Source organism: Pectinophora gossypiella, chromosome 14 (assembly GCF_024362695.1).
Source record: "Pectinophora gossypiella chromosome 14, ilPecGoss1.1, whole genome shotgun sequence".
Lineage (NCBI taxonomy): Eukaryota > Metazoa > Arthropoda > Insecta > Lepidoptera > Gelechiidae > Pectinophora > Pectinophora gossypiella.
In genome coordinates this window covers 14,218,290-14,230,793 of record NC_065417.1, presented here as the reverse complement: position 1 = coordinate 14,230,793, position 12,504 = coordinate 14,218,290, and the positions used below count along the sequence as shown (strand labels likewise).

The following is a 12,504-nucleotide window of genomic DNA, read 5'->3' as shown; positions in this document are numbered from 1 at the left end:
GAAAATGGAATGTCAGTAAAGAATTTTTCAAAAGCTTCAGCAACTTGCTTATCATTTGTGAGTAGTTTACCGTCAATTTGTAATTGATAATCGAGATCGCGTGCTTTGACTTTCCCATTTTCGCTATTTATAACTTTCCAAGTCATTTTAATAATATCTGAGCTACCTTTAATTTTACTGCTAACAAACATTGCCTTCGCGGTAACGCAAACACGTTTGAAAACTTTTGAATACCGTTTTACATAGTCGTGAAAAGCTACGCTATGATTGTATGTTCTTTCTTCATAAAGTTCATACAACCTGTTTCTACTCTTATAAATTCCTACCGTCGCCCAGTCACTAAAAATTGGTGTGTCTGCTTTCTTAATTGTTTTTGCCTTAAATACTTTACTAACTTCCGATTTTGTTAGATTAAATAGGGAGTTATATAACAAATTTGGGTCATCACAGTAAGGAAGTTCTGGTAATTTGTTTGACATATTATCTTTGAATTGTTCTAAACGACTACTTGATATGGGATTGCATGTAACATCCTTTTTCAGTGAGCGGTCAATAAATAAGTTGAAAGATATTTGTTGACCACAGTGATCTGACTTTAATTTATTAATTATTAATTTATCACAAGGTTCTAAGTTACTAAAAATATTATCGATACATTTCGCGGACTGTGACGTGATTCGGGTTGGTTCTGAAAAAAAATTTACAAGATTATAACACAGAAATAAAGATTTGAATGTAGTACTTAATGAGCAATTTTCCAGAATATCAATATTGAAATCACCGCAGACGATAACATGTTTGCTTTTAATACATAATTTGCATAAAGCTTCATCAATAACTTTCTCAAATAGATCATAAGATGAAGCAGGGGGTCTGTATACGCTCAATACAATAAGCCGGCTGAGTTCAATACAGGCTAGCTCAACAGTTCGCTCAACTGAGAGACTTACAATATCCGTTCGTTCCTTATATTTTAAACAATTACGTACTAATATTAATGAACCGCCACGGATAGCCGTCTCCCTGCTGTACGAGCTGGCAACCTGGTGATTATTGAAGCAAACGAACTCATGTTTTTTTAGCCAATGTTCAGTTACGCACATAATATCAACACAATTACTGTTTAAAAATCTCTAGTATCTGATCTTTAGTCAGATGTGTGTACAGAAAACATTCATCTGGTATTGGGACTCTAGAAGTTGTACCGTTGATGCCCCAAGGTTGTATGAAGGACAGGTCTGTACCCTATTTGGTGTCTGGATCTTTGTTGTCCTTAGATTATTGCACATTAAGACGTATTTGAGAGGAGGTTGACGTCGGATACATAACAATAGGCATACATACATCTAAAAAAGCCTTTAAAATACAACACAAAGTACTTTATTTAAATGATTTTTGTTTTTATAGCACTTACCCGGTTTAGGGTTACGCACAAAGAGAAAATTTAAATCGAAATATAATCCGACACGGACGGGACTTAACCCTTCGAATGGGGGAAACACTGATCAGGGCCAGACACAAAACTGAAAGAAAGAAAGAAAGAAAGTTTATTTAGTACAACAAACAAGTAACAATTATAAATAAGGCCCTGGCTCCTAAACTAGTTTAACTGTATTTCAGGAGCCAGTGTCTTCCCAAATTGACATACTTCATTAATATTTGAGGTACAATAATATACTAATAATATACTAAATATAATAATAATAAACTATTGTGCCTCTTATCTCAGCAGATGAGAGGTTAAGCAGCTCTTGTCAATCCGGGACGAGCGTGTTAACCATTACACCACGAAATCCCTCCTGTCCACGCGAAATTCTTTTCGATATATGTATTGTCATTAAGCCGATGCCGGCGCCAGCTGTCTAGAATATTGAATACTAATATTACTTTAGGCATTTCCAGTTGTGGAACTGAGCACAGGCCTCCCCTCAATCAACCGGAGGGGGTATGGAGCATACTCCACTACGCTGCTCCAGTGCGGATTGGTGGAGGTGTCTTTAACACGCCCGTTCCGAGTTGACAAGAGCTGCGAGTTCAAATTCCGTCCCAGTCAGATTTTTCAACTGAATGTTGTCGTTTTGTCGTAATATAATTTAGGAAAGTTCCCAAATTTCAATATTGTTATAAATATTTGAGTATTGTAACCCAGTTGTTCGATATTGTTCCATTTAGTCCAAGGTCGTTCCAAGGATGGAACTTTATCTAGAATATTATTCACCAAACTTGACGTCAGAGGGAAGCTAACATCAAATGTTAGATTATTTGATAGGTATTTATTATGATAGGTATTTATTTTTTATGTTTCCGTAGCAAAATAAATTCATATTCAAAAATATCTTTATTCAATAGGTAACATAGTTATACTTTGAATCGTCAATTTTTACATAACGAACGTCTAATCCGCCTAAAATTACTGCAGATTCTCACAACCATAGCCGGGGAAAAGAAGCTGCAAGAAAAACAACAAACATAACATAATATTTGATGCGCGCGAGTTATTCTTCCATTCACTCATTCATTTTAAAGGTAACAGCAGCAATCACCCGTCCCGTTGTTGTTGTCGTGTCTAAGACAGGATTTACACCAATTTCGCCCCTTTATCTTTCGGGATGTGACATTCTAAGTTATTCATATTCAGAATTTGCCTTTCAACTGTTTTAAGACAGTAGTTAAACAAATACTTTACAAAAAAAAAGTTATTATAAAGTTAATGATTATTTAGAGATATGAATGCACTAACTACATTAACTGTCTGAGAACTGATATTAGGCAGCTAAATTACTCAATTGTATACCAATATTTTATGTTTATTTTTTATTTTATTTTTTTTAAAGAACGTCTAGGGCCCTGTGCCAAGGTTTTTCTTGCAGCTTCTATTCCCCGGCTATACAGGTTGTGAGAAGCTGTAGTAGTTTTAGGCAGATGAGACGTTCGTTATGTAAAAAATGACGATTCAAAGTGTAACTATGTTACCTACAGAATAAAGATATTTTTGAATTTGAATTCCAATTAATCTATAGTCCACCCTAGATAGGTATAGTTGGAACTAACCAATAACATGATTAACTTAGTTCGTCCTCGAATACTATGACGTCAATATGCACTTAAAACGAACGATCTATACTTACACGTTACATCGCAAAACAAACCTATTACTAGTATTAAGTACTACCTAGTAAACATACGTATTCATGAAAATATGATCGCTTTATAACATATTATTTAAGTAATACGAGAACTAAACACACATTTTACATTGCAATAGTGTATTATTGGTTGCACAGTACGGTCACGAACATTGATATGTATACACTTTGGTACCATGTCACATTAACTTTTTTGACTAATTGAACTGTAAGTCTCACTAAATGTCAAATGTGTTAGTGCGACAGAGTCCTAAAGTGGGTACATTATATTGCTCATGACTGTACCTGTTCATTCGCTAATTATGTATTCTCATTATTGTCTTTTTTCCCGTCTACGATAGACGGGAAAAAAGACAATAATGAATCTAGAACAACAATATTAATATATCTGTTTTATATATTTATATATTTTGTAATACACTTATGTATGTACTTAATGATAATTAGTCTATGTACGTGTTTAGTGATATTAGTAATAAGTACTCGTCTTGGCGGCGGCACTGCCGTGCTCCCAGATTCATTTAGTTTACTTGTAACTCAATAGTTCTTCTCTTCTTCTATAGTGTGGGTTGTGAGGTGGAGTACCAACCAACCAACTCATAGTTATCAACTCATTTATTGCGTGTTAACACCGGCCCACTGAGTTTTATTTCAGGCTGTCCAAGGTTAGCTGGAAGAAATCCCAATTAGGGATAAGCTCGCCTATGCATTATCTAACGATAAATTATATGTAAATTTCCTTTGTATTTTAAAGCAATAAACAGTTAACAAACAATAATAATAAAGATTTATTTTCAGACATTACAATCCATAGGTGTTAGTAATTACAACCTTATTCTATTGTTAGTAAACATACAACATTTATAATACAATTAGAAAATTCAGCTGCCACTACCACCTGAGTGCAACCGCATCCAACGCGCAAATATAAGCGCATCCCACCTGCCGACCAGCACACTCAGGACACTTTCCGAACTCGTGCGCATTCGATTTAATATTATGTCCGTAACATTTTGGCTAGACTAACAACCGGTCCACAAGTAGATACAGAACGTTAGTCCTAGTTGCAACGACCTTGTTTGTGAAGTAACAGTGGCTATTATTGGAACAGATAACCACGGGTCAATGACTTGCTTGTTACATTATGCTCGTGCGCAAGTGCATTACTTAGAATTTTTGTTTAGGACTTTTTTAATGTACTTGTTCGTGTGAGTGTAAGATCAATGACCGGTCTCATCAACCCTAGTAACGGCCTTCGTGGTCCAGTGGTTGAGCGTTGGGCTCAGGATCCGGAGGTCCCAGGTTCGAATCCCGGTGGGGACATATCACAAAAATCACTTTGTGATCCCTAGTTTGGTTAGGACATTACAGGCTGATCACCTGATTGTACAAAAAGTAAGATGATCCGTGCTTCGGAAGGCACGTTAAGCCGTTGATCCCGGTTACTACTTACTGATGTAAGTAAGTAGTCGTTACATGAGCCATGTCGGAGGCCTTTGGCGGCTGATTAATAACCCTGACACCAGGGTTGATGAGGCTGGTAATTCACCTCACAACCCACACGATAGAAGAAGACTCAACCCTAGTGTCAGGGTTCACCTACCAATGGCATGCGAATATTAGCCGGAACCGACTGATTAACTTACCCTCCGAAGCACGCCTTAAAGCTAATGCAGCTTCTCAAAAACAACAAGCTGTATAGGCTATTTTTCACCGTAGTCAATTTACTACTTAAGTACTTTTTAAGAAATTTCAAATCCTTTTGTTTTACCTTTAATTTGTATGGAAATAATGTTCTAGTGACGTCATCAATAAATGCAGTCAATGTTCTGATTCAATTTGTAATTAAAATTCGAAAATAAGTCAAAAGAACAATGAGATTAAAAAAAAAAGAAAGCAAGACATGAAACAGTAGAACTAGCTGTGCTGGGAGGTTTTCTGGCCACGTCTTTCCCTCAGCGTTACAGATTTCGATGTGGTAGTAGTTTTACAGTAGTTACATAAAATCGTCACTGGAAAGGTAAAATTACGTAAACGCCAAAATATCCTAAAATAGCAGTCCATGTTATAATTATGTATTGCTACACATTGAAAATGAATACTTTTTCCTTCTTCTTCTACGATCAACGAACAGTGTAATAACGTAAATTGTGTGTGCCTAATTATTTAATAAAACTGCGTGGTCAAATCAATGTCGCTGTATTCTTTACCATTTTATACACACCAGGCAGAGCACAATAACATCTGTGTGCGACATCATCTAAATTAGATAAATGGATAAAAAGTTATGATAAGAAGACGAAAAATAATTTAAATGGATTTTTCTCAGAATGGCCTTTTGGCGCTTATACGTAATTTTTCCTTTCCAGTGACGATATGTAATTTAAATTTTGACGTTCAAAAAGCCCTATGTAAGGCAATTTAGAAAAAATATTTTTCAATTTTGAATTAATTTTTGAATATCTTATACTGGGTTAAATTTCTAGATTAACATTTTGTAATTTATCTTAGACCCAGTGAGATGCCATATTTAAAGGACCTTATCTTCTGTTTTTCATTGCCCCTGTGGTTCAACGGGTTGCTTTTCAAACGGAGAGCACCGGTTTGACCCCGGGACCGAACTTGCACCAATGAGTTATAATTTATCTTAAGTGTAGTTTTCACTAACAGTTGGCTCGACCATTATAGACGGCGACACGGCTCACCACCACGTTGGTCTAACAAAAAGCTCGTTAAGGCGGGGGTACAGTCATGAGCAATATAATATACCCACTTTAGGACTCTGTCGCACTAACATATTTGACATTTAGTGAGACTTACAGTTCAATTTGTCAAAAAAGTTAATGTGACATGGTACCAAAGTGTATGCATATTAATGCTCGCGTGACCGTACTTAGTTCATCTTGCGATGGATGTTCCTCTGACTACCCTAATTGGGATATAGTCGTGAGCTTATGTTGTGTTCTCTTTTTCAGGCTCTTCAGATCCACCTGCAACCTGATGACGGCGACATTTTGATCTTCATGCCAGGACAGGAAGATATTGAAGTTACTTGCGAGGTATATAGGACATTCACTAAATAAGCCATCATAAGCGAAGAAGAACGGCCTCCGTGGACCAGTGGTTGAGCGTTGGTCTCACGATCCTAAGGTCCCGGGTTCGAATCCCGGTGGGGACATATCATAAAAATCGTTTTACTTTTTAAGTTTCAGAACCCTAAAACGTGGTCACAATTGTAATATTTTTGTAACTGTAATGCTGGATGTGATGACACTGTATAAATGGTCTGGAAAAGATGTATGGTAGGAGGCGTGATGATGATAAATTCTGGATGTGCAAAAAACTGTTAACAAAACGATGAGTTTCTTCGCAGGTGCTAACGGAGAGGCTAGGTGACCTCGACAGCGCGCCCCCGCTCACAGTTCTACCGATCTACTCGCAACTCCCAGCTGACTTACAAGCGAAGATCTTCCAGCGCGCGCCGCCCGGACAGAGGAAGTGTATCGTGGCTACTAATATTGCAGGTAGGCCGACTATTGTCATTTCAACATAGATTACTATTACGACGACCCCCGTGGTCCAGTGGTTGAGCATTGGACTCACGATCCGGAGGTCCCGGGTACGAATCCCGATGGGGCATATCACAAAAATCACTTTGTAATCCCTAGTTTGGTTAGGACATTACCCGGTCCACATTTTAGTTAGGACATTATTGGTCCCGGTTACTATTTACTGATCCATGACATGAGCCATCCGTTACATGAGCCAAGTCAGGGGCCTTTGGCGGCTCAATAATAACCCAGGGCTCATGAGGTTGGTCAAAATCAATAAGTTGTATTTATCGCTTGCTTTTCTTGTTCACAGAAACCTCGCTGACGGTAGATGGAATTATGTACGTCATAGACTCAGGATACTGCAAGCTGAAAGTGTACAATCCCAGGATTGGTATGGATGCTCTGCAGGTAAGCTGATATTGCTTTTTTGACGTGACTTATTTTAGATTTGCCTTTAATGTATCTGGTATTACATAATATTATAATTTCAAAGTTTCCACAGGTTATTTTAATACAAATATTACTTATAACCTTTAAATGAAGAATTGTAACAAATATCCTTTGTTGTTGTTTTAGCAAGTAATTTTGTCAACTAAACAATTTATTATTATTTCTGCCTTGGGCTGCTTATTAACAACTCTCACTCGACTCTTTCTCGATGAGGTATAGGTTAGTTTATAGGTTATTTCAACCTCAGAATCCCCTTGAGAAAAGCAATATATTTTTAGTTAAATGTAAACCTTCTCTCCCAATAATTGTTGTGAAATTTGTTAGGAGAACCTTCAACAGTGCAGTTGGCTCATTATTGAACCTTACTCTTCCAGATCTATCCAGTGAGCCAAGCTAACGCCCGGCAACGCGCCGGTCGCGCGGGGCGCACAGGCCCCGGCAAGGCGTTCTGCCTATACACGCAGCGCCAGTACCAGCACGAGCTGCTTGCGTCCACGGTGCCCGAGATACAACGCACCAACCTGGCCAACACCGTGCTGCTGCTCAAGTCACTCGGCGTCGAAGATCTACTCGCCTTCCACTTTATGGATCCACCTCCGCAGGTAAGATATAATTCATCTTCGTATTCGTTGATGCTTCAAAAATGTACCGGTTGAGAGTCCTAATCGGTGCGCCAAATAGTTAATGCCTAATGAAATCTACAATAAGTCACGTCAAAAAAAGATGCTTCAAAATACGTTTGAAGACATCATATTCCGCAACCTTCAAATTTCTTCAAATCAGAGATCCCAAGTTCGATTAAGATTAAGTCAATTTAGGAAACGTGATGAGAATTCTATGATTTTTGGTGTAAAGGATAGACCAAGGTCCGAACCAGAGGCCCGATTCTCTCGATTGGGAGTAGGAGAAGCGAAAGTGGTGTGGCTGGATCGTAGTAAGAGGAATTCCGTGATCTTTCTTTCCAGGACACGATCCTGAACTCGATGTACCAGCTATGGATCCTGGGCGCGCTGGACGGCACGGGCGCGCTGACGGCACTAGGCCGCCAGATGGCGGAGTTCCCCCTCGACCCACCGCAATGCCATATGCTCATCGTGTCCGCAGAGATGGGCTGCAGCGCTGAGGTGTTGATCATTGGTAAGCATACCATTTAATCCCCAAAATTATCTTCCCTAACCTGATGATTTGACAGGTTCCGCTTTTTCACGGAAGCGACTGCCTGTCTGAGCTTCCAACCCGCGAAAGAAAAACCTATCCAATACTCCTTCATAGCTCAATCGCGGTAATGGACTCTATTTTCCGCATTGAGACTCATGGATGGCCCATTATACGTACCACTCAGGCATATTATCATACTGTTCATCATGGTACACCAAAATCACTTTGTGATCCCTAGCTTTGTTAGGACATGGAAAGTAAAATGATCCATGCTTAATGTTCAGCAGTCAGTCTTGGCTACTCTACTTAAGACTACTTAATAATAGTCATTTCATAACCTATTTGGCAGCTCACCACCATATCAGCTGGCACTACCAGGCTGACACCAGGGTTGATGAGTTCGGTTGATCGCACAACACGATAGAAGAACATGAATAATGTAATACTAAATTCCATGTTTACAGTGTCAATGCTGTCAGTACCATCAGTGTTCTACCGGCCTCAGGGTCGCGAAGAGGAAGCAGATTCAGTGAAAGAGAAGTTCCAAGTGCCCGAGTCTGACCACCTCACGTTACTTCACTTGTACAATCAGTGGAAGTCTAACAAGTAAGTCTTTATCATCATCTTTAAGTAGTCAAATCAGGAAATATTTTCTTTCCTATGGTCCTGTCCTTTTTTGTCACTCAGAGCCGTCATTCGCTAGAGCGAGATAAAGCGACCGCACGCGGGGAAACCGACGAGGACTTCTTGTTTGTTTTGTTCTGGTCCTTATAACAGCTATCAGCGTTTAGACTTTAATCACTTTTGATGTAAGCATGATTAGGTTACCGACTGTTGTTACAATTAGTCGCGAAGCCGGACCGTCGCTCTGAGTGGCCGACCAACACGCATTTACAGAAGTGGGTTCAATGGTACTGGTGCCACATAGACTAGAAGTTAATGTACCATATAACCCGAGTGCTTTCAAGGCAAGAGTGAACAGGCACCTTCTAAGCAAGTTCGCTCCACCTTAGGCCTCGTCAATGCCTTCTGGGGCCAAGAGCAAACCCATCAAAGGTAAAAAAATGTACTGTTCACCAGAATAGGCACTAACAATAGAATAATCTCATCAAACTTCCATACCTCAATATCAAAACCATACTACATACATATTTCTCTCGTGCAGCTACTCAAGCTCGTGGTGCACGGAGCACTTCGTGCATGGCAAGGCGATGCGCAAGGTGCGCGAAGTGCGCCAACAACTGAAGGACATCTTACAACAACAACGCCTGCCGTTAGTGTCTTGCGGCACTGATTGGGACACTGTGCGGAAGTGTATCTGTTCAGGTGAGTACCTAGTAGAATTATTTCTTATTCTTTTATACTCTATTTCTGGACAAATGCCGCCACTCTTCTTTGAGGTGCGTTATATCGTATATTAAAATCACAGGCCTCATATTTCAATACTAAGAAGTCCTAAGATGGATGTGATGAGCCTTGTTATAGGGATCACAATCCCTCTTGGTAGATTATATGACATGCCCGGAAGGGCACACTATACTACATTCACATACAAAAAATGCACAAACACCACCGCCGCGGGACTTCTTTCGTGACGCGCACTATATTTTAAACCTGGTATTATACCTGGGATAGTTCAGACCGTGATTCTGAGTTTAATATCAAGTGAAATTTTTCCGTCGGAAAATTCATGAATAGTGTTTTTTTTATATTTTCCGTTCCATTCTTTTACGACGGAAAATTTCAGTTGATATCAACTCAGAATCATGGCCTGAATCATCGCTTAACGTTTTCGTTACGATGTCACTAACACCCTGTATTTAGTATTCGTTTTATAATAAGGCAGTAACACTTATATAATTTCTGTTTACAGCCTACTTCCAACAAGCAGCGCGCCTTAAAGGCATAGGCGAATACGTGAACTGCCGCACTGGCATGCCGTGCCACTTACACCCGACGTCAGCCTTGTTCGGGCTGGGCAACTCGCCGGACTACGTGGTCTACCACGAGCTCATGATGACCACCAAGGAGTACATGCATTGTGTCACCGCCGTCGACGGCCGCTGGCTGGCGGAACTCGGGCCTATGTTCTTCTCCGTCAAGGAGACCAACAAGTGAGTTCGCTCTCATACTTACATAAGATCACGCCTATTTCCCGTCGGAGTATGCAGAGGGGTTTGTGGAGACGTGGTAGCCCAGTTGGTAGAACGCTTGCCTCTCACTTTGAGGTCGCAGTTTCGTATCTAGCACAGACCTTAACCAATGATTGTCGACTTTGTTTTCGAAATCATATTTGGATCATAAATGATTATCACGTGCTCAACGGTAATGGCAAACATCTAGAGTAAACCCACATTTCCGAGAAATACATTTTCGGAGGTACGTGGTACGTGGGTGGTATATTGGACTGGTTTTCCCTTCGCGGATTGGAAGACAGGTAGTCGCTTCTGCAAAAAAACCAAAATTGTCAAATCTTCAGGTTGGGTAAGCGGTGAACCCTGTGAAAAACTAGATAATGCTAGGGATATGATGTAGGCAGAAACAATGAAATTCCATTTACTACAATCCTGACAAACCATCTTCCGTCAAAGTCAGCCTATTCTAGATTTAAACCTGATAGTTAGTCACTCCTTGGCCGGACAAATGGGATTCGTTGATTTCACTCCCATCCGGTCCACAAAGTCAATCAACTAGGAGCTGACGACACGGCGTGTGGGCATCAGCTTTGCTACATGTCAATTTTAAAGGCGCTAAACGCCCCACAACCTATTTGAATAGAATAGGTCGAAAAAGCGTGAAATAATTCCCCCTGTTACCAAGCGTGGTATTTTGAAGACAACAACCTAAAGGAGTCACGTAGCATCTCAATACAAGGAAATATATTATCTTCTTCTCAATATCTATTTGTCACTTTTTCCAGATCAAACCGCGACAAACGCAAGGAAGCAGCAGTACACCTCCAAAGAATGGAAGAAGAGATGAAAGCCGCAGAACAGAAGATGGTAGAAGATAAGAAGATCAGGGACCAAGATGTGCCGGTCAAACAGGAGATAGCCACGCCGGGGCTCAATACTCCTAGACGCACGCCGCACAGGCTAGGGCTGTAGATGCAAGGAAAGTAATGGTATTTAAAGCTAAATAAATAGCGTGGTTACTCAGTTCATCTTGTTACTTCAGGACCCCGATACTGACCCCGCCGGCGTGGTCGACGATTTCCCTCATTCAGCGCTTATCGCTATCGACCCACTAGGGTCGATTAATTCTTTCAAATATTTTTCCTCTCAGACGACGCCCTGAGCCGAGGTTCGCGCCCAACTGGGCACCCTCAGGCTGTTGTCTTAAACGTTGTACCGGGTGAGAGCCTTCAGCGCTCCCCATTTGTCCGGCCAAGTAGTTAATGCCATCTGCGGCAAATCTACAATAAATCACGTCAATAAAAAAAAATCAGTTCATCTTGCGATGGATGTACCTTGGGGATATACTGGTGGGCTCAGTGGCGGCCCTAGGGTGGTGAGAGGTGTGCCACCGCACCGGGCGCCGAAATGGGGGGGGGGGGGGGGGGCACCAAAATCAACCAAGACTGGTTCACCCTGGCCGCAAACTAAAACTTCATCGGGTTACATTGCGGCCACATAAAACTCATACCGGGTCGTAAACAACATTTAAAAAAAAATTAAATAGGTAAATTTCGGTGGCCGTAAATGAATCGAAAAATTTTGGATTTTAAGGGACTGAGGGGTGCCACTTTGAGGTCACGCACCATCTAAATATTTTGCTAGGGCCGCCACAGCGTGGGCTTGTTATGTAAATAAATTGACACTAATCATCTCTAATTGGATGGGCAACATTAAGTAATAGGAAGACAACTTGCAAATCACTTTTGATATGAAGTCCTGAGAAGGGTCAAACAACCAATAACGCGCGGTCGCTCTCTCTTACTCTAGCAAATGACGGTTGTGAGCAACAGAAAAAGATAGAAGTGTCGAGATATTACTCAGAGCTTATAAGTTTGCCTGAAAGTATTGAAATCTTACGTTTTAAAGTACAACATAACAATGAATTGTTCAAATCAATTATTAATGTTCTCAATAAGTCCAACAATATTTCTGAATGATGTAAGTATTGATCGCAAGTTATTTCCATAATTTAATATGACATGTTAAAATATTGTTTTGTAAGAAATTAAATAAATCAAA

General features: G+C 40.2%; 1 protein-coding gene across 2 annotated transcripts in view; it reads left to right on the top strand.

Annotated features, from left to right (window-relative positions):
• Nucleotides 1–11,861, top strand: part of LOC126372723 (pre-mRNA-splicing factor ATP-dependent RNA helicase PRP16) — a 128,145-nt gene extending 116,284 nt beyond the window's left edge. For both annotated transcript variants that reach the window (XM_050018580.1, XM_050018581.1), the window contains 9 exons: nt 6,122–6,205; nt 6,520–6,670; nt 7,011–7,108; nt 7,525–7,752; nt 8,116–8,287; nt 8,773–8,914; nt 9,474–9,634; nt 10,182–10,422; nt 11,229–11,861. In XM_050018580.1, coding sequence (XP_049874537.1) covers nt 6,122–6,205; nt 6,520–6,670; nt 7,011–7,108; nt 7,525–7,752; nt 8,116–8,287; nt 8,773–8,914; nt 9,474–9,634; nt 10,182–10,422; nt 11,229–11,415 — 1,464 coding nt within the window. In that variant the 3' untranslated portion in view covers nt 11,416–11,861. The remainder of the gene's footprint in view (nt 1–6,121; nt 6,206–6,519; nt 6,671–7,010; nt 7,109–7,524; nt 7,753–8,115; nt 8,288–8,772; nt 8,915–9,473; nt 9,635–10,181; nt 10,423–11,228) is intronic.
• The last annotated feature ends 643 nt before the right edge of the window (nt 11,862–12,504 follow it).